The sequence below is a fragment of the Chanodichthys erythropterus genome, chromosome 3, assembly GCF_024489055.1.
Source record: "Chanodichthys erythropterus isolate Z2021 chromosome 3, ASM2448905v1, whole genome shotgun sequence".
NCBI lineage: Eukaryota > Metazoa > Chordata > Actinopteri > Cypriniformes > Xenocyprididae > Chanodichthys > Chanodichthys erythropterus.
Genome location: NC_090223.1, coordinates 50791020 through 50813186, shown reverse-complemented (window position 1 = coordinate 50813186; position 22167 = coordinate 50791020). Strand labels below are relative to the sequence as shown.

The 22167-nt window shown below is 44.0% G+C and overlaps 1 protein-coding gene across 1 annotated transcript; it reads left to right on the top strand.

Annotated features, from left to right (window-relative positions):
- The first annotated feature begins 3880 nt into the window (after window positions 1–3880).
- On the top strand, window positions 3881–17497 carry LOC137013356 (tripartite motif-containing protein 16-like). The gene is made up of 6 exons (XM_067377087.1): window positions 3881–4480; window positions 7084–7179; window positions 7276–7506; window positions 11856–12012; window positions 12192–12239; window positions 16977–17497. The coding sequence occupies exons 1-6, from the start codon at window positions 3914–3916 to the stop codon at window positions 17495–17497; spliced, it is 1620 nt and encodes a 539-aa protein (XP_067233188.1). The 5' UTR covers window positions 3881–3913.
- Window positions 17498–22167: the final 4670 nt, after the last annotated feature.

Genomic DNA, 22167 nt, shown 5'->3' with positions numbered 1-22167 from the left:
TTATGAAAATTAAATATTACTTACTTATTAATACTTACTGATAGTTAAACCATGGTAACCATAAATTAACCATGGTTTTGTACACCATGGTATCTGTAGTATAATAGTGGTTACACAAATGGAAATCAATCAGCCAAAAAACTCTTTTACTATAAAAAAAAAAAAAAGGTTCATTTTTTTAAGGGCAGTAGGGGCGCTATTATGCATCTTCTGAAATAGTACATAATTTCCAGATAAAAACACAGGAAAAAAAGAAGCAGAAACAAGCTATAAAAGCAAGACATAAATGTGGAAATTATCAAAAATGCTGGTGGTGGCTAACAACTTTTTTAAAGAAAATTCTGATGTGGAAAGGGTTAATGAACTCATTGTTTCTGCCTAAATGAATACATTAGTTAGCTATAGCTGCATGATCTATATTATCTTACAACTGTACATTGTGACATATGGATATTACTTTGACACAGTATGTAGAAATATGTGTTTTCTAAAAATCTGCTTTGAAAACTACATGCATTGTGAAAAGCGCTAAACAAATAGATGTACATTTAAACAAATATATAAACAAAAAGTGACTACGTAGTAGTCTAAAGGCAAATACACTACATGATGTCACGGATCCCTTGTTCCCCTGGACTCCATTTCCCATCATCCTCCTGTTCTCCACACCTGCACTCACTTCCCTCGTCTACTCCTCATCATCACAGATCACCTGCACCTGGACTCTATTGTTAGCACTCCCTTTATATTGCACTCACTCCCTTCACTCCTTGTCCGTCTTAATGTTATACTACGTGTATGTTTGGCTCTGTTTACCCGTGTTCATTAAAGTATCGTCTTTGATTGTGGAAATCCGCATCTGCCTCATCTCTCTACCAGCATACCTTAACAGAAAGACGGACCCTAAACTGACTGGATTTCCACAGAAAGATGGAGACTTTCCCCAGCTACCGGGCTCCAGCTTCTCCAATGCCTCTCTCTCCTTGGACTGCTGGCGAACGCCTCATTGGGCTTCTTCAGGTGGGTCGTTCGCTGGAGAGGTATGTGGAGGAGTTCGTTGAGCTTGCTTTTTTGTCTGACTGGCCTGAAGCATGTTTGATCTCCTTGTTTCTGGATGGACTAGACGACGACACCATCCGTTTTGATGAACCTGATTATCGCTTCTCCTTAAGCGAAACCATAAATTCCATTTTGTGGTTAAATGATTCCAAATTTGTCGTCGATTGGGTTCAGGATGGTTGTCTGTCTCTAGTCCATCCAGAAACACGGTTGGCTGGGCCAGTCAGTCAACCTCCGTCTTCCTCCGCATGCCCCTCCAGCGAACTCCCTGCCTGCCCCACACGGAACCCACACTCCTCAACTGGGTCCCGAAAGCGGAGGAGGAGGAAACAGCCCGCTCCAGTGTCTCCAGAGCCCGTTCCAGTGTCCCCAGAGCCCGCTCCAGTGTCTCCAGAGCCCGCTCCAGCCCTTTCCGAGCCTGCAGCTCCAACCCTGTGCGAGCCACCAAGTGAGGTGGCCTGGCTTATCGACTTTTGGACCGAGCCAGTCTCCGCCGAGCCAAGTTCTCCAGTCTCCGCCGAGCCAAGTTCTCCAGTCTCCGCCGAGCCAAGTTCTCCAGTCTCCGCCGAGCCAAGTTCTCCAGTCTCCGCCGAGCCAAGTTCTCCAGTCTCCGCCGAGCCAAGTTCTCCAGTCTCCGCCGAGCCAAGTTCTCCAGTCTCCGCCGAGCCAAGTTCTCCAGTCTCCGCCGAGCCAAGTTCTCCAGTCTCCGCCGAGCCAAGTTCTCCAGTCTCCGCCGAGCCAAGTTCTCCAGTCTCCGCCGAGCCCTCAGCTCCGGCCGCCGCCTACGAGCCCTCAGCTCCGGCCGCCGCCTACGAGCCCTCAGCTCCGGCCGCCGCCTACGAGCCCTCAGCTCCGGCCGCCGCCTACGAGCCCTCAGCTCCGGCCGCCGCCTACGAGCCCTCAGCTCCGGCCGCCGCCTACGAGCCCTCAGCTCCGGCCGCCGCCTACGAGCCCTCAGCTCCGGCCGCCGCCTACGAGCCCTCAGCTCCGGCCGCCGCCTACGAGCCCTCAGCTCCGGCCGCCGCCTACGAGCCCTCAGCTCCGGCCGCCGCCTACGAGCCCTCAGCTCCGGCCGCCGCCTACGAGCCCTCAGCTCCGGCCGCCGCCTACGAGCCAGCCGCTCTTATTATGAACTGGGCTATTGAACTATCCAACCCAACAACTGTTTTCCCTCCCTGCCTCCCTCTCCCGTCTCCTCCCACTAATGTCCACACTGCACCTCCACCTCAAGCCACCTCACCCAGGACTCCACCTCGGCCCGTTGGTCCAGATGCTCCCCCTTGGCTCCAACCTCCCTCATCTCCACCGTGGCTCATCAGTCCACCAGTTCCGCCAGGCTCCATCCTCCCCCCGGTTCCGCATCAGTCGTTCGTCGGCCTTCCCTCACATCAGGACTGCACTCCTCGGTTTTCACCTCGTCCCTTCGTCCCTCACGCTCCGTTGGCTTCCTCACTCCCTCCTGCGTCCCTTTGGTCGGCTGTCGCTCTGGCTCCTCTGCGGCCTTCTGGAGCCCTGCCTGCGCCTCGGTCGGCCGAGCCTGCGGCATCGCCCTGTCCCGCCGGATCCTCACCGCCACCTGGGCTCGTCGGCAATTCGGCTACGGCACCTGACCCTGCATGGCAGCCCGCTGCACCTGACCCTGCATGGCAGCCCGCTGCACCTGACCCTGCATGGCAGCCCGCTGCACCTGACCCGGCATGGCCGCCTTCGGCTCCTGGCCCTCCGTGGCGGCCCGCTGTACCTGACCTGCCATGGCCGCCTTCGGCCCCTGACCGGCCATGGCCGCCTTCGGCCCCTGACCCGCCATGGCCGCCCTCGGCCCCTGACCCGCCATGGCCGCCCACGGCCCCTGACCCGCCATGGCCGCCCACGGCCCCTGACCCGCCATGGCCGCCCACGGCCCCTGACCCGCCATGGCCGCCCACGGCCCCTGACCCGCCATGGCCGCCCACGGCCCCTGACCCGCCATGGCCGCCCACGGCCCCTGACCCGCCATGGCCGCCCACGGCCCCTGACCCGCCATGGCCGCCCACGGCCCCTGACCCGCCATGGCCGCCCACGGCCCCTGACCCGCCATGGCCGCCCACGGCCCCTGACCCGCCATGGCTTTTGAACCTGCCCTGGAGACCTCCACTCCAGTCCATTCCTCCCCCTGCTCCGGCCTGAGGTCTCCAGGGCGCCCACCCCCCTCCCGGTTGTTACATCTACGGCGCGAGGACGCGCCTACCGGGAGGGGGAGGTACTGTCACGGATCCCTTGTTCCCCTGGACTCCATTTCCCATCATCCTCCTGTTCTCCACACCTGCACTCATTTCCCTCGTCTACTCCTCATCATCACAGATCACCTGCACCTGGACTCTATTGTTAGCACTCCCTTTATATTGCACTCACTCCCTTCACTCCTTGTCCGTCTTAATGTTATACTACGTGTATGTTTGGCTCTGTTTACCCGTGTTCATTAAAGTATCGTCTTTGATTGTGGAAATCCGCATCTGCCTCATCTCTCTACCAGCATACCTTAACACATGACTTCTGCCCAGGTATTTGCCCAAATGTCCAATCTGGAGAAATCATCATCTAGAGTCTAGAATTCTGTGAATACAAATTTGCTTGGTCATTCATGTGTTTGTAATTATGAAGTATTTGACTCCACTTGAAGGGCACACATACACAGCATGAAAGTGTCTCTCCTTGATCAGGAAGGAGGAAGCTGCTTTACAGACACAACCTGTTTTCCACACGTCACTCAAACACAGAAGCAGGGAAGTATTTCAACTAGTCAGTTCAGGGAATCAGAAACTGAAGTATTGTTGAGCTGTTGTGTGTTTGTGTCTCTCTGTATTCTTGCAGTAAAATGGCAGAAGCCAGGATTTCTCAGGATGAGTTCATGTGTCCTGTGTGTCTGGATCTCCTGAAGGATCCAGTGGCCATTCCCTGCGGACACAGTAACTCTAAGATTTGTATTACAGGCTGCTGGGATCAGGAGGATGAGAAGAGAGTCTACAGCTGCCCTCAGTGCAGACAGACCTTCAGTCCAAGACCTGCTTTAGGTAAAAACACCATTCTGGCTGAAATGGTGGAGAAACTGAAGAAGACTAAACTTCCTGCTGACTGTTACGCTGGAGGCGTGCGGTGTGACGTCTGTACTGGAAGAAAATACAAAGCTGTCAAGTCCTGTCTGGTGTGTCAGGAGTCTTACTGTCAAACTCATTTTGACCTCCATGAGGAATTTCACTCTCGTAAACCACACAAAGTGATTGATGCCACTGGACGACTGCAGGACATGATCTGCCGTAAACATGATAAAGAGCTAGAAATGTACTGTATCACTGATCAACAATGCATCTGTGTACTGTGTAAGGAGTCTGAACATAAAAATCACAACACTGTATCAACTGCAGCACAGAGGACAGAGAAACAGGTATGAATTGAGATGGATTGTTTATTTAGTCACCGTCATGTCATGCCTTTCAAAACCGGTTTGACGGCAGAATGTAAAAGGTGATATTTTGAAAAATGTCTCATCTACTTCAGTCTATACATTTAAAGTCAATGGATACAAAAGTTTCAAGAAAAAAGCATAAAAGTAATCTAAACAACTCTAGTGGTTAAAAAAAAAAGAAGTGTGCTGGAGTGTACTGATGTGCACTTGTAGTGTACTTCAAATTAAAAGTATATTATAAAAAATACTTGGAGATAATAAAAGGCCACTTAAGTGTACTGAAAGAGAATAAACTTTCATGACTGTTTTATGTACACTTTATAAAGTACACTTTGTAATAATGTCAAATTAAACATTTTACTTTAAAGGGTACATAACACACACAGTTTTGGCCAATCTAATCTTGAGTACCTATAGAGTAGTTTACCATCATCCATATCTCTGAAAATTCTTTAGTTTTATCGGATTTATAAAAGAAAGATATGCTGTACCGAAAACGTCTTTCCGAAAACAGCCGAGCTCCTGGAGGCATGCCGTGAGCGAGGCTAAAGAGTGACGAGCATGCGCAGCTTTTGCGTAGCAAAGATATAAATGATATAAGATAAAAGATATAAATAAAAACACAGCAAAAAAAAAAAAAAAACACACACACAATACACCATCACATTATCCCTGGATAACTTTTGATTCTTTATACATTTGTGTTGTTTACATTATATGTAAATGTAAACAATATGTATTGTATTTATATTGTAATCATTATGATTGTAACTTGTAATAATTGCTTTAACTCGTTCCCCACCATTGAGCAAATTTTCCATCATTTATAAGACATTTCCCCTCCATTGACGGAATTTTACATTTTTCCGTTTCTCCACTGTTATACGCCCTTATGAAAATTAACTATGGCTGCCAACAAAAAAGACATTTGAAGCAGTTTTTCTCACCACCTGTGGTTCCGACTTATGACCGGGATCTTTTACCTGTGACCGCTCCATCTTTCAGTTTCAAATGATCTGTAAATCCAGTGTCCATCTGGGCTTTGTTTATAAAATCATAAGTGCTAATCCTGAGGGCTCGAGCTGTCACAGAAAACACAAGATATTCTCCATTCATTTTAACCAATAAGAAAAGTGATTGCAACTTTCAGACACAAAATCCTTATTTTGATAGTTCATTTAAGGTGGCTTTCTATGGTTATTTTAATGACAAATGTGGAGAGCTCCACGGATCCACTTAATGCTGGGTTCATTGGGAAGCAAGGTTATTTTTCCCTTACAACCAAAAACACACTTCTTTGGTGACATTGTTGTTTTCGTGGTCTAAAAACAAGGTGATCAATTCTTTCTTGAGCAAGTCCTGTGCAGTGCTACCACCGACTTCCATAACCCGAAGCATGTTGATGGGCGTGGTCTCTCATTTTGGTTGATGTGTGCACGCACGCTCTTCTCGGAGAAGTTCCCATACAAGGAATTCCGCCGTTTATTATGTAATACAGGACCATACTCAAAAAAAAAAAAAAAAAAAATTGGCACAGAAATACTTCAAACGTCAAAATCATTTATTTTTATTTTTTTTAACTTTGGCCATGTTTAGTAAGAGAATACAACTCTTTAACAGTGTAAATAACTCAGAATGCATTAGACAACCCCCCAGTACATTTTAATAATATGTATAATCTTTGTCATATGTTATATAAGTACATTTATTTTGATGTGTTGAATAATTGAATAACATAAAGCCCATGTAAAGTACTTGATTATAATTAAAGCTGTAGTGTAGTGTACTTTAGTCCTACTTTATAGGGTCAAAATCACTCAAGTTCAGCTATTAAGTAGTATCATTAACTAGTATCATTGCTTTAAATAAAAATTTAAACTGTACACTGTAAACATTTTCATTTAATGACAATTAACATGCATTTACGTGGCTGAAATCATTACGTTCAGTTCACACAAAACTATATTCTTTTAAAATATATTATAATAAGTGCACTTTTTAAAAGTATGCTACTTTTTTAAAGAGCCACAATTTTATTCATAAATCAAATCAAATCATTGATCAACATATGTACGTGGAGCCCAAATCAAATATGAGCAACAAACATCAAAAAAATCAAACTTCACTGGTGTTCGTGTCATGACATCATGATGTTTAATCATGTGACTCTGACATGCAAGAACCAATGAGGTTTGATGTTATTGACGTGTCACCATATTTTATTAGGCCTCTGTAAACAGCTGAGACATTCTTCAGAATATCTTCTGTTGTGTCTCACAATAGACTGTAAGTCATACAGGTTTGGAACGACATGAGGGAGAGTAAATGATGACAGAATTAAAACTTTGGGGTGAAGTATTCATATAAAACTAGACAATGATGAAATATTCTTGACAATTTAGTTTCATATTCATTCACAATCTCATTTCAGGAAACTAAGAATCTGTGTTTTGAACCTACAGTATAAACTTATCATGTGATCTGTTTTTTTTGTTGTTGTTTTTTTTTACCAGTTCTGGATTCATGTAATTTTTGTGATATTATTTTCATGTGTCATTTCCTGTTATTGGTTTGTCCTCCAGAAACAGCTGAAGGAGACGCAGATGAAGATCCGTCAGAGAATCCAGCAGAGACAGAAAGATGTTCAGCAGCTGAGAGAGGCTGTGGAGTCTCATAAGGTGAGTCTGGAGAAGAAGAGAAGTTTGAGATGTCTCAGTTTGGACTCTGTCAGTCCTGCTGAAGCCACTGTGTGATTGTGATGTGTGTCCTAACAGCGCTCTGCACAGACAGCAGTGGAGGACAGTGAGAGGATCTTTACTGAGCTCATCCGCTCCATTGAGAGCTGCTCTGAGGTCACACAGCTGATCAGAGATCAGGAAGAGGCTGCAGTGAGTCAAGCTGAAGGACGACTGGAGCGACTGGAGCAGGAGATCAATGATCTGAGGAGGAGAGACACTGAGCTGGAGCAGCTTTCAAACACACACCATCACATCCATTTCCTGCAGGTAACAGAGATCTAGAAGAACAGGATCATAGTGGACTTGAGCAAGAGAAACATTTCATGAGAGCAGAATGAGACGCTGACTGAGATGTTGTCAGTAATTCAGTCAGATTCAGTCCAGTGTTTGTTATCATATAATCATCAGTCAGACTCTCATCTGATCATTTTCTGTTTAAAGAGGCACACTTACAAAGACCTGGAAAATCTCATAAGAAACATTTTTCTGAGCTCATTTTCCTGAAATAAATTATTAGTTGGCAAACACCATTAACTAATTTTTCCTTTTGATTTCTTGTGTCATGATGAAATCAGTAAACTTGATGGGATCATTTTCCAGACCTATCAGCGTATGACATCAAAGTACCACAAGATCATACGACCCCTTATGCTTTTGAAGCATGTGGTGTTTTCATCCTTTTAACAAAACACACTCCACGAGGTGTACAACTAAAGCCGGGTGAACACTGTGCGATTTTGGTCACGATTTGGTCGTCTGAGACAAATTCTGAGAATCCTAAAAGATTCCTGTATTCCTAGGCTAAAATCTGTAGTCTTTGTTCGCTAGTTTGACATGTTCACCGACAGCCGATTAATGACCATTGGGATCAAAATTTTACTTCCGACGAAATTCTGACAGTTTCAGAAGATTTGACGCACAGTCCTGCAGTGTGACTTCTCCTACGACAAACGTCAAATTGTCTTCGTTTTTCAAGATAAGCCGTGATCAAAATTAATGCTAGAGATTTCTTTGTTTGCCACCATTTCAGTCCCGCATATGATACAGCACAGAGTCACCGAACGTGTGTGGGTTGATGATGTAAAACTCCGGACAAGTTTTCATGCGCACATCCATTTTTAATGCATCTTGACTGTCGTACAGTCTGACATAAATGATAGCTGAGATCCCACATTGTGACATGAGGATCATGTTCGTACAGTCTGGCAAGCAACAATCGTAAAGGACTATAATAAATCGCACAGCGTGCACCCAGCTTAACACTTTTTATTCTTGTTCTCTGAATTACTCAACACAATTTCTCACTAGAGCCCACTAGTGGTGCAGTTCCAAATTACATGTACATGTACGAATTGAACATCAAGTATTGTATAGTTCTCAACACAACATCTCCCCCATTCCTCAAACAGAGTTACTTCTCTTATAAGATCATTACCTTATTCAAGTCTTATTTACTCTAAACTTATTTCAAATAAGCATATTCAAATTAACTATTATGCATTCAAACAAGGCATTTCAAATAAGCATTTCAAAGGAGCATAATGAAATCTTCTAGCACACTTTTATCATTTTAACATGACACAGAATGACATTTGTCAAACATTTCAGGATTCAGTGTACATTTAAATTTTTTAGATAGGGCAGTGATCTGCCTACACCCTTTACATATCTTCTTGGTCTGACTTTTTTGTTTCTTGTCAGACGCATTACTCCGTCACATAGTCTTGAGTCCACACAGGTGGGCGTCTCTGTCTTAAGCACCTATTCAGACTCAAAACAGTGTTCTCCATTGTACAGCCTCTTTCAGTTACTTCATCCTGTGCAGAGTTTTCCTTTCTTTCTGGGCATAGTGAAAGATGTTCAAATTCCATCTTTTCCCATCACTTAAGATGTAAGAACACGGTCCTGTTTGTTGTTGTACTGACAATGGATCAGTGAACCGGGCTTCTCCTTTTTTTTTTTCTTTTTTTTTTACATGAAAAGGCTTCTTCACTCTCACCTTATCTTCAACTGCAATTTTAAGGAATTTGGATCCTCTCTTGCGATCAGTGTATTGTTTACTTTTGTTCTGTCTTTCGGTCACATGTGCCATCACACGAGCCATCTCAGCTGCCTGAAGACATTCTTTAAGGACCATGTTGAACCATTCAATAGCCCCGTTAGCCTGAGGGTGATAAACACTTGTCTTAATGTGCTGTATTCCCTGTGTTTTCACAAAATCAGCAAATTCAGACGAAGTGAACTGAGGTCCATTGTCTGTCGTGATGGTGCAGGGGTTTCCTTCTCGAGCAAAGATCATGCTAAAATAGTCAATCAGTGTTATTGCAAGCTTACAGTCAATAGCTCCCTTCTCGAAAGGTCCTACTATGTCAATAACAACATGCTGAAATGAGACTTTGGGAACTCCACCGGCTGCATTGGAGCTGGGTAACAACGCCCCTTAGCGGTTATAAATTCACTGTAAACCACAGCTTCTTGGGGCTTCTTGCTTAACTTCTTGCTTAATAAATGCAACTGGAAGCCAGTGCAAGGACCTGAGGACTGGTGTGAAATGTTCATATTTTCTGGTTTTGCTCAGAATCCTGGCAGCAGCATTCTGTGCAAGCTGCAGCTGTCTTTTGGTCTTTTTGGGAAAGCCAGTGAGGAGTCTTGACTGGAGACAACGCATCTTATTCTTGCAATATTTTGAGATGATAATATGCTGATTTAGTTATTGATTTTACATGAAACTCAGGTCTGATTCCTGTTTCAGGTCTGACGCCAAGATTCCTGACTTGATTTTTAGTTGTCTGAACCCTTGAGTGAAGGTATGCGTTCACCTTGAGCACTTCATCTTTGTTTCCAAATACAAAGACTTTAGTTTTGTCTTTGTTTAACTGAAGGAAGTTCTGGCACATCCAATTGTTAATTTCACCAATGCATCGTAGGGAGTCAGTGGGGCTGTAGTCGTTAGGTGATAGGGCTAGGTAAATCTGAGTGTCATCTGTATAGCTGTGATATGCAGTTTGTTTCTTTCTCATTATTTGGCTCAGAGGGAGCATACTGTATATAGGTTGAACAGGAGCGGTGCAAGAACTGAGCCTTGAGGGACTCCACATGTCATGGATGCACTGATATTATACCTGTATCTGTGTTTAGGCGAATATCATTTATTATCTTTATTAGCGCTGTCTCTGTGTGGTAATGTGGTCAGAAACCAGCCTGAAAATTGTCAAAGTATCCATTCAAGCTTAAGAATTTGTTCAGCTAATTGAAAACAACTTTTTCAGTGATCTTCCCTATGAAAGGAAGATTTGAGATTGGTCTATAGTTGCTCAACATGGTATTATCCAGATTGCTCTTTTTCAGGAGGGGCTTAACTTAAAAGTCCCAGAAAGAAGTGAGGTGTTTACTACTTCTAGGAGATATTTTTCTAAACAGTTAAACACACTTTTGAAAAAAAAAGATGTGGGAAGTGTGTCCATGCTGCAAATTGATGTTTTAAGGAGCTGTAATGTTTCTTCCAAAATTTTACCAACACTTGCTTCAGAATCAAATACATTTCAAGGATGTGCTGATCGCCAAGTTTTGTCTTTCATCTTTGTCTTTCGTCTTTGTCTTTTCTGCATTGTCTTTTCATATTTTGCACTGCTGTTAAGTTTCTCCAAGGTACTTTTTGTCTGCCACTCTTCTTCCTGACTTTCACAGGAGCAATATCATCAATAACATTCTTGACTTTTGAGTTAAAAGAATCGAGGAGAAAATAAAAAGTCTGCAGATATGCTTGGTGTTAAAGATAGCCTTCCTAAACAGCACCCTAGTGTTCTCATTTAAGCATCACTTTTTGACCGAGATAGATCTAGCTTCAAAAGAAGGAGAGAGCAATATATCAAAGGAAATACAGAAATATCAGATAGAGCTACATCCTTAATAACAATGGATGACATGTTTAGACCCTTACTGATAAGTAAATCTAGAGTGTGCCCAGGATTGTGTGTGGGTCCATGTACATGCTGAGTCAGATCATAAGTATTCAAAACAGTTATGATTTCTTTAGCCATATTGATCATTAAAATCCCTCTTAAGGAGTTCTCACTGCTCTTTACAAATATCATTCTTTCCCACATGAACGATTAGTCGATTTGCAGTCTTATGTTTCATCAGAATGTTCCCTGTTTAAATCAGAAGCTGTTGCTTGTGGAAGGCAGCATGTAGTTGTAGTTCTGCTACTGATGTTTCTGATTATGGAGTCACCCACTATCAGAGTCCTGGGCTCGGCTGCACTCTGAGCTGAATGCCAATGTCTGTTCAACCTTGAGCGGCAGTTTTTTCCCTTCTGTACTATAATGCATTCATCTTAATTAAGTTATTTTAATTATAATTTTAAAAATAATTAAATGTATAAAAACATTTATATTAAAGAATCATATTATTTCTGTAATCACTTCTTTTTCACCAGGAGTGTATGTGTCAAATAATATAGTTTGTGGCATTAAATAATTAATATGAGAAGAATGTAGCTGATTTTGTGAGTTAATGGAGATAAGTCAAGTCAACAAGAGCCACACAGATCTGATATAGAGCAGGTTATTGGCTGAAGTGTGGCGCTGATGAGTTTTGATTTCTGTTTTCTCTAGAGTTTTCAGTCTCTCTCAGTACCTCCTGAATCTACAGATGAGACAGGTGATCCCTTCAGTTCTCTCATCTCTTTCGATGGCATGAGAGAATCTGTCCGTCACCTGAGAGACAAACTGGAGGATTTATGCAAAGAGATTAAGAAGATCTCTGACAGAGGTAAAGTCCTATGCCTCGTTTATAAAGACGTGCATAGAAAGATGCTAAATGTGAATGTGACAGTTTCTGAAATGTTCCTACGATTTATAAAACATCCTTTGCACAAAAAATGTTCTTAAATGCATCCTATTTTATAAATCACAGTTCATCTTAAATTCAAGTTCTGTTTATTTCCACAGTCACATTCACCAACATGAATCCCAAGACCAGGAACGACTTCCTACAGTGTAAGTCACTAAGAATGAGCAGGGAAAAAAAAAATTCATGACAGTTTGGTCAGGCAAAAACAAGAAGGGGGTCTAATTGCAGCATTTTTATTTATTTAAAAAAAAAAGAAAGAAAAAAGAAGATAATCCATAACTGTCAGGGATCTATGAGGGAGGACTCAAAAGCAGTATGAGTGTTGACAGGTTTATTGACAAGACATTAGACAAGATAGTGAGGGAGAGGTAGTGAACTTATGCTGCGTTAACGCCACCTCGTATTTACCAGAATCTTGAGATTACAACACGTGACATTATATTCTGAGCTTGTGAATTATGCGTTTCCATGGCACCACTATCAACGCCTATGAATCTACAGTGGTCAGGTGGTACAGTGGCCATGTGGTACATCTGGCAGCTTTCAGAAAACTCCCAACTTACAAGCTGTAATTACGAACTCTACGAGGACGTGAATGCTTTGTACAAGCTAGACTCTCATAACTACAGGAATTACGAGGCCGCATGAATGCACCTACAGTCCAAACAGTAGGTAGGGATGAGGAAAGATGACAGGCAAGCTGAGAGAGAGTGGCCACTGAGTCTAACCCAGGATGACAGTAGGTTGGGGAGCAGAGATGGTTTAGCAGTGTAAGAATGGAGAGAAAGAGCGTAGCCCAGGCAGGAACACACAGCTCAAGTGAATAGTCACTCAAGGTCTCACAGGTACTGCACAGGTCTTGATGCTTGGTAGACAGAGAGAGTGGCCAGGGAAACTCAGTCTACTGGACAGGACTGGGAGAGAACAGAGACCCAGCAAACAAAACAAGACAAGACAAGACATGACAGATGGCTAAAACAAAAGATAAGCTTTAACTATAGAAACAGCTACAAAAGTAATAAGCTAAATAAAGAGAACTAGTAAAATAATAAACAAGAGACTGGTTAAGAAACAATAAAGAAAAACTAACTACAGAACAAAACTAAGAACTACAGTAAACGCTGAAAACACAAAATGGAAAAAAATAATAATTAATAGCAAGGATACTCTGGAATGAGGCAGAACAGGACTAGACTAGAATAACAGGAAGAACTTTAAGGAACTTATGCAAATAACACTACAGATACTAGCAACAGGAAAAGTACAAGGTAGCATAGAAGTACACTGAGGCTCGAGGTTTAATGAACTGGCAAATGCAAGAGGGAAAGAGGGCACAATAAGCAGTGAGCAAAGAACATGAGGAACAGGTGACAACACTCAAACTAATGAGGATACAACAAAAAGGGGAGCAGGGAACATAAGGCACAGGTGAGCACACTCATACAAACGAGGACTGAACAATGACTAAACAAGAGGGCATTGTAATTGGAAACAAGGAGGCAGGAACAGAAGAGAACATCGCCAACACAAACACTGTCAGAGGAGGACCCTGACAATAATGATGAAGATGAAATAACGATAAACGATGAAAACATGTGAAACGATGAAAACATTTCAATAACGATGAAAACATGTGGCAGCAAAAACAACACAAGACCAAGAACTTGCCAATCTGAGACCTATATACTGTATACAGAGTGTGAACAAAAGGAGCTAAATGAAATGCAGGTCGAACTAAATGGTAACCATAGAAACAAACTGGTAAATGTTAAGAAACTAGATCAGTTAACAATGACAAGGAACACAGGCAAACAGAAACAGAACTGGACCAAAACAAAATGAAACTAAACCTAAACATCATGTTGTTCCTGTAGAAGGTGAAATGAATCATGATATAGGAGCTCCCTTTCATACGGTCACGTTCGACGTATGTCAGAAGTGAACCGACGAATTGGGATATCACCAGAGAGCCCTATCATGAAACTAAACAAGCCAATGGAATTGCCGTGTGACATTTGCATAGCTCGCACCACCCCCCGGTATAAATACAGAAGCGGATACAGTCGCACTCTGTCTTTCACTTCAGAGCCAATTTGAGAGTAAACTTCTCAAGCCTTTGAAGAGCCTCATTTACTGTGCTGGTGTTACTCTTACTGTCCACGGAGTGAGCTGTTTATAGAGCTCTCAACTGCTGTTTTCACAGCATTGTTTCTGCCGGTTGGTTTGCGATTTGGGCCGGTTGCTCTGTGCGTGTAACTGTCAGGCGATCAGTTGTGTACCTGCAGTCATATCGCAGCTGTTCCCTGTGTGCTTCAGCACAAAGAACAAGAGCTGAATTTCCCCCTTCTTATAGAGCTTCACAGACAAACACTGCATCTTTTCAAGATGTCACTTCGTCTGTGCGTTACTGGATGCAGTTGTTCCCTGGTCCCCGCTGATGGTCACAATGGCTGTGTCACATGCCTGGGTGTTCAGCATGCTGAGGCAGCCTTTGTGGATAGTTCATGTTCTCATTGCGGGAACATGACTATCTCAGTGTTGGGGTCTAGACACTTGTTCCTAGGATCACGATTAGGGCTTCCCCACCGAACTCTGCTCCACAGACCCCTATCCCCTCAACAACACTGCAGCCAGTGGTGTTGCCAGAGGATCATGGTGGTCCCTCTGCTGAGCGACCATCCATTTCCTTCAGTGCACCTGCGGATGAGCTGACGTCAATTGCGGCATCGGGAAGTGATCTGGAGTCCTCTGGATGAAGACTCGGCTGCGCTGCCTCCATTGGGTATCGCAGCATTGATAGAGCCTGATCCCGAGTTGACAACTATGTTTTCCCGGGCCAGCGAGAAGGTCGGGCTCGTCTGGAATCCTCCATTGCATCCCAAACCTTCTTGGCTGGACGATTGGTTTCTTGGGGCGGCCCGCGCTGTTCCTCAGCGTCCCACCCGCTCAGACCCCAGCCAAGCCAAGTGTCAAGAGAACAAGGAAGTGGTCCTGAGACGGATGACCTGGAGGAGATGATGTCAGCTCTTCGGGAGATGATGCCTGCAGTCCAGTGCTACCCACATTGTGCATGTCGAGGCCGTCTCCCTTGTGTCATCTCTCATACACACTGACACCTCACAGAGTCCGACCCCACTTCAGGCCGCTATGCTGTCCGAGTCGGTTACCAGTGCTCTGCCTCACTGCCCTACGCCAGGTACGTTTGTGGTGCCTTTGGTCCTGCTGGTTTGGAGTTTGGAAGCCTGATTAGCACTTCCCAGCCTGTCCTGCTGGCTATGCGACTCGACTATGCAATTCAGTTCGCCCGCCATCCCCTGGTGTTCAGGGAGGTGGCCATTGTTCCCCTCAAGGAACAGGGCATTCGCATTCTCAACTTCCTCAACAACAGGCTCATTCTGGCCAGCTCACGAGAACACAGCTCACCTCAGTCGTTTGGGTCTTCGGGTCAACTGGGACAAGAGCAAACTTGCCCCTGGGCAGGTGATCTCTTATCTCAGTATGGAACTGGACTAGGTCGCCCGGACAGCGCGCCTCACAAAGGAGCGTATCCAGTCAGTGTTGAACTGCCTGAGTTCGCTCAAGTGCAGGACAGCGGCCCTACTGAAACTTTTTCAGAAGCATGACCTGATCATCAGGTTCCTGAGGGGGGCGAGGAGATTGAATCTGCCTCGCCCTCCCTCTATATCCTCTTGGGATCTATCCCTGGTACTTACATCTCTCCGGGGTCATCCCTTCGAGCCTTTACAGTCAGTGGAGTTAAAATTAATGTCCCTTATGACCATCCTCCTGGTTGCATTGGCCTCAGTCAAGAGGGTAGAGGAACTGCATGTATTTTCGGTCAATGAATCGTGTCTGGAATTTGGGCCTGCAGACTCTCACATTATCCTGAGATGCCGGCCTGGATATGTGCCTACAACTCCATTCAGAGATCAGATAGTGAACCTGCAAGCGCTGCATTTGGAGGAGACAGACCCAGCCCTGGCTTTGCTCTGTCCTGTCCATGCTCTGCGCTGGTACGTGGACAGAACACAAAGTTTTAGGACCTCAGATCAGCTCTTTGACTGTTATGTAGGCCAGCAGAAGGGAAAGGCTGTCTCCAAGGAGAGGATGGCCCACTGGATAGTGGATGCCATCGCCTTGGCTTATCTGCCTCAAGATGTGGCCTCCGCAGCATCTCCTATGGGTTCGCATCCCCAGTGTTGTCTAAGTCTTACTGAGTGGGTCTTGCAGAACAGCAGTAGACTCTCTCAGTGTAAGCTTGCCCCCTTCTCTGCCCCAAGGTGTGCCGAGTGGCTGGAGCTTACGCTGGGCACTGGAAGGTGTAAGTAACTGTGGCATTTTATTTGGGATCCCAATTCATCGGTTCACTTCTGACGTACGTCGAACATGACTATCTGAAAGGAAACGTCTCGTTACATATGAAACCCTCGTTCACTGAAGGAGGGAACGGAGATGTACATCCTGTCACCACAGTTCCTGTGCCTTCACTGTAGTGCAGGCTCAAGTTGTCTCCTCAACGAAAAATTGAGTGCGACTGCATCTGCTTCCGTATTTATACCTGCCTTGCGGGGGCAGTGCGTGCTATGCAAATATTGCACGCCAATTACATTGGCTTGTTTAGTTTCACTCGAAAGTGATAGGGCTCTCTGGCGATATCCCAATTCGTCGGCTCACTTCTGACATACGTCTCTGTTCCGTCCTTCAGGGAAGGAGGGTTGCATAAGAAACTGAGACGTTTTATAATTGACCATGTAAATGATGATTTGCACAGGATATCTGGTCAGCTGTATTGACATTAATGATACATTGAACATTGAGCCATGAAGAGTTCAGATACATTAAAAGATGATTGATTTGAGAATGATTTGTTTTCTCTCCATCAGATTCTCATCCGCTCACTCTGGATCTGAACACAGTGAATAAACACCTCCGTCTGTCTGAGAGGAACAGAGTGATTACTGTCTCTGACACAGTCCAGCCGTATCCTGATCATCCAGACAGATTTGATCAGAGGTGGCAGGTGTTGTGTAGAGAGAGTGTGTGGGGACGCTGTTACTGGGAGATTGAGTGGAGTGGGAATTATGTGGGTATATCAGTGTCATATAAGAGCATCAGCAGGAAGGGAGGGGGTAATGAGTGTGCATTTGGACATAATGATCAGTCCTGGAGTTTGTTCTGCTCTTCCTCCAGATACTCATTCATACACAATCAGATACGCACTGATCTCCCTGCAGTGTCCATCAGCTCTAGAATAGGAGTGTATGTGGATCACACTGCAGGAACTCTGTCCTTCTACAGCATCTTTGACACAATGAGCCTCATCTACACAGTCCAGACCACATTCACTCAGATGCTCTGTCCTGGGTTTTGGATTGGTTCAGAATCATCAGTGAAATTGTGTTGATGTTTCAGAATAAACTGTATAGAGATTTTACCCATAATAATTTGAGCTTCATGATAAATCAGTAACAGTGAGTCTCTTATTTTCTCTTCATTACATTAACACAGATGAACTTCTGTGTGTTTCTGTTTGTGTGTGTGCGTGCTTGTATGCATGTGTTTGTGAGTGGGATGAAGAAGCACTTTCTGAGATTTGAGATATTGGGTGATAAAGTGATGGAAAACAGGAACTCATTAGATTAAATAAACTTTTGTGACTCAACGTTTGGTAAAGATGTTGATGCAAAATAGTTCTTTCCAGATATGAAGAAATTTATAGTATCAGTGTTGTTGTGAAAAGAGAAGAGATAATTAGTTTAAATATAATCAATAGCTAGAAATATGTGATAATGTGCTTGTTAATGTTTACTAATAGACTTATTAAACATTACATAATAATTAACACATAATTTAATGTAAATTAAAGTGCTTACAATTGTCATTAAACTTTCCATTCATATGAGAGATCTGGATGTTCAACAGAAAATTGAACAATATAAGAATGACTGGTCCTGCTTTCTATAGTAGACTTAACTACTTTGTACTTGCTTAAAAAAATAATTGTTAGGTATGTACTTGTGTTCGGGTTCTTTTGCAAAACACTCCTGCTGCTATTGAGGTGTGATACGGGTGAGGTTCAGGACAGGTTTGGTGGTACGGGCAGGTTTAAGGGTTTAGTTCAGGGGTCAACAGTGAACAGGGGTCAGTTTAATTACTATAAGGGAACACTGTTCAAACTGTTTATATTACATTGTTTTGATAAATATTTTCTTGAAAAGTTCTTCTGCTGATGTATGATTTATGGAATATGCTGTTTAATGTATGCTAAGTGTTGAGGTAATAAAAACATTTTTGCATCAAAATTACAATTATGTGGTTGTTTTATTTCTTTATCAAGCATTTAGCGTTTTTACAGTACAGTCCAATGGCCATAAAAGGTACATGATTAATAGTAAACATTTATAAAAATTTACAAATGATAAATAGTTACAGCTTTAGATACTGCAAAAAACATGAACAAATAAATAATAAATGATTTGTAAATATGTGTAAATGTCACTCGTGCTGTGTTGAAGATCAAACACAAACAAGAAGATGAAGAGAGAAGGCAATCTTTAATAAATCCAAAGGTAAATCCCAACAAGAGCTTAACACACACATATACACAGACGATACCCGACAATGATGAACTGGAACAAGGGAACTTAAATACAGGTGCAAATGAGGTGATGAAGACTGACAGCTGACAGTGATAACTAAATCAAAAACCATGACAACGACCTAGTGGCAGGAAATGGTGCAGGCAGGAAAACCAAGTCCAAAACAGAGTGAAACTGTGAAAGTATGCCCCCTCCTGGAAAGACGCGACCCCGTGCCGACAGCAGGATGATGTCATGGCGATGGCAGGATGCGTGGTCGATGTGGGATGGGGAGCTCACCACGTAGCCAGAGAGCTGATGACGCGACAGGACACTGATGACCTCGATGACCACGACGGAGCCACAGCAACGAGCCCCCGAGGTGGAAGGAGGGAGTCGGAGGGCTGAGGTTGAGCTGGAGCGACCGAGGGCGGAGGTGGTGCCCAGGAAAGACAGAGAGACTGGAGTGGCATTAGCAGCTATAGCTGGAAGGGAGGCAGACTTTAGTGCTGACCTGACAGATCTTAACATCAGGTTTACTACTTTGGCCCCCAGGTCGGTGCTGTTGGAAGCCCATTTGCATCCTTGGGGAAATACAGGCAAACAAGAATGGGTAGATTCGTTGGAGGGTTATGTGGATGGAACTGGCGGAAAGTGAGCTGACCAGGCCACGTGTGTTTCTGATGGGGCTGGATGAGGAGGATACTTTCTTTCTTTAACTTCTTCCACTTCAAAATTAGAACCATTTAAATAGAGAATAAGATTAATAGACTCGACTAGAGAGAAATAACAGGCAGGTTCGCTACAGCGAATAGTACCCTCATCCAGACCCATCAGAAAACAAGCACCGAGGGGAGCATCTGGCCAGCCCACCCGACAAGAGAGCTCAGAAAACTCCTCCACATACCTCTCCAACGAATGGCCATTCTGCCTGAGACCCCACAGGCGGTCCACAGCCGAGATGGTGTTATTAGGGTCAGCGGGATCAGATGGGAGGAGAACATGGGTCATGGTGCTGCTGTTTGCCGCTGTGTTGGTCTGGTCTTCTGTTACGGACAGACACTCGGGAGACACAGAGGTATACGTAGATGGATGTTTATTGACAGCAGGTGAATGACAGTAATGAAGGTAAGTGAACTGGTGATATGAATGTGGTGGGATGGTAACTGGATACTGACTCCAGTCCTTTGTCTAATAGATGATGGAATCGTGCCTGGTGGATGGATGATCGTCAACGGAGTGCACACAGGATGGAGGTAAGTAGACATACACAGACATAGGAGTATGAAGACAAAGGGGAGTGGAAACAGTAGGTACTGGAAACACTGGAGACAATCATAGTGTTGTGAACACATCAACGAGACCGGACAACTGAGTGAGGTGAGTGGCGTGCTTAAGTAGTCCTGTGATTGAGTGCTGATCTGAAGCAGGTGCGAGTGATGGGCTGATCAGGAGTGGTGATTTCTTATTTTCAAATCTTCCTTTTGCTCGTTCTCCCTTCTTGACAGTCATACGCCCCCTAATGCTGATTGGTTAGACATTTGTTGTTGGTGTCAACCTGACTAAATTTCAAACAGTGTTTTTGAAATTCTACTAAGTCCATCTTTAACTGCATGAAAAGTAAGTCATTTTAATTAATGCATCAAATTTAAATCCACAGCTTAATGCGAGACCGTTGGCATCAGCCACCTCGGCCACTGGTTACCTTCAGTCACTCGTCATCTCCTCTAATGCAATGCTGTGTGGATAATTCTTGGGTCTTCCACTCTCCAGCTTCACCCAATCAAGTGGATCCCATAACTCTGCCTCCATCATCTGTGCCTATAGCTCCATTGCTTGACCTGTCGGTTCTGCCTTGGCGCCTCCCTCCATCAGCTCCACTAAAGACCATTGTCCTCACGGCTCCACCAGTCTCCCTCATTCCTCTGACTCCACCTTAGTCAGTCATCATTCTGCCTGTGCCACAGATCTACGGGCCATCAGCTATGCTTCATCCCTCTACCCCTTTGGCTCCAGTCTCAGCCTTCCCTGTGGCTCCACCTTGGTCCTCAGTCACACCGGCTCCGCCCCAGTCCTCTGATACTCTGGCTCCACCTCTTCCATTTGCTCCTCCCTGGCTCCTTCCGCTGTTTGCTCCACCCTGGTGCCTTCTGCCGGTATCACTGCTGGTCTTTGGTCTTTCACTGGCCCCTCGCCCACCTCCAGAACTTCTGCCCTCCCTCCCTCCCTCCCTCCCTTTGTTGAACTGTTACAGCACAAGGCCGCACCTTCACCTCTAAGTGGCAAGATGGTCATTTGTCTATTCAGAATTGCTATTGACTTATAAGGCCATGAATGGTTTAGCTCCTGTGTATTTAACCTATCTTCTATCGCCCTACAATCCATCACACTATTTAAGGTCACAAAAAAAGAGCATTTTTGCATTTGGCTCCTAAACTCTGCAATAGGCTCAGACACACTTACAGTTTAAGTCCAGATTAAAGACACATCTCTTTAGCCAAGCGTTCACATAATGTATCTCATAACCTTACTGTCACAGACACGCCAGGCTCCACCTCACCACAGTACCCACGCACCCAATCACCAGCTTACTAATCACCGCCACCTGCATCTCATTCACTCTGCAATCACCAGCACTACAAAGCCACCACACTCACACACACTCACTGTCCGGTCTCGTTTGCACTACTTCACGTAAATGCTTACCTTAAGGACTCCCCATCGACATACCTACCTGCTCCAGCGATCTCCTTCATCTCCTTCGTCTCCTGGTCCCTTCGTGTGCTTACCCTTCTGTGTGTGTTTGAGTGTCTCCAACGTCTCCTTCCATCTCATCTCAGCTCCTGGATCCACAAACCATACAAGGACAGTATTACTTTATATTCATCTCTCAAGAACCTGATAACAACCAGTATCACTCTGTGTTCCACATATTGTTCAATAAAGCTCACCTGGATTGCTTTTATCTCTGCCTCCGTGTCTATATCATAACACTTACACTCCAGTTATATCAGATCAAAAGCACGTCTATTGCTTGAATGTTATGAACAGCAGCTAAGCTAATTATTTTCCATTTGCTTTTTTCTTTCTACCTTTTCTTTCTACCCCTATCAACATACAATACTGAAAAATTGTCCTTATATTGTAATAATTATGATCACAACTTTAAAATTAAAAACCAATTGCTAACACTTTACAATATTGGTGCACTAATATGTTTTAATTCATGCTTAACTAATGCACACATAATCATGTTTTAATGTATGACTCGTGAAGAACTAAACCAAGAACATATTTTATTAACTAAAAGTGTAAATTAATGTGTCAACTACCACAGTGGGTTTAAGCCATGTACTTCAAGTTGTCTGATTTAATTAATCATTAACTAATGATTTGAAAGTTAAATTATGTTATGACTGTACTTGTTGAGACACATGACTATTAACTAATTGTTTATATGTACACAGAGCACAAATCAAATATAGTGACATAAAAA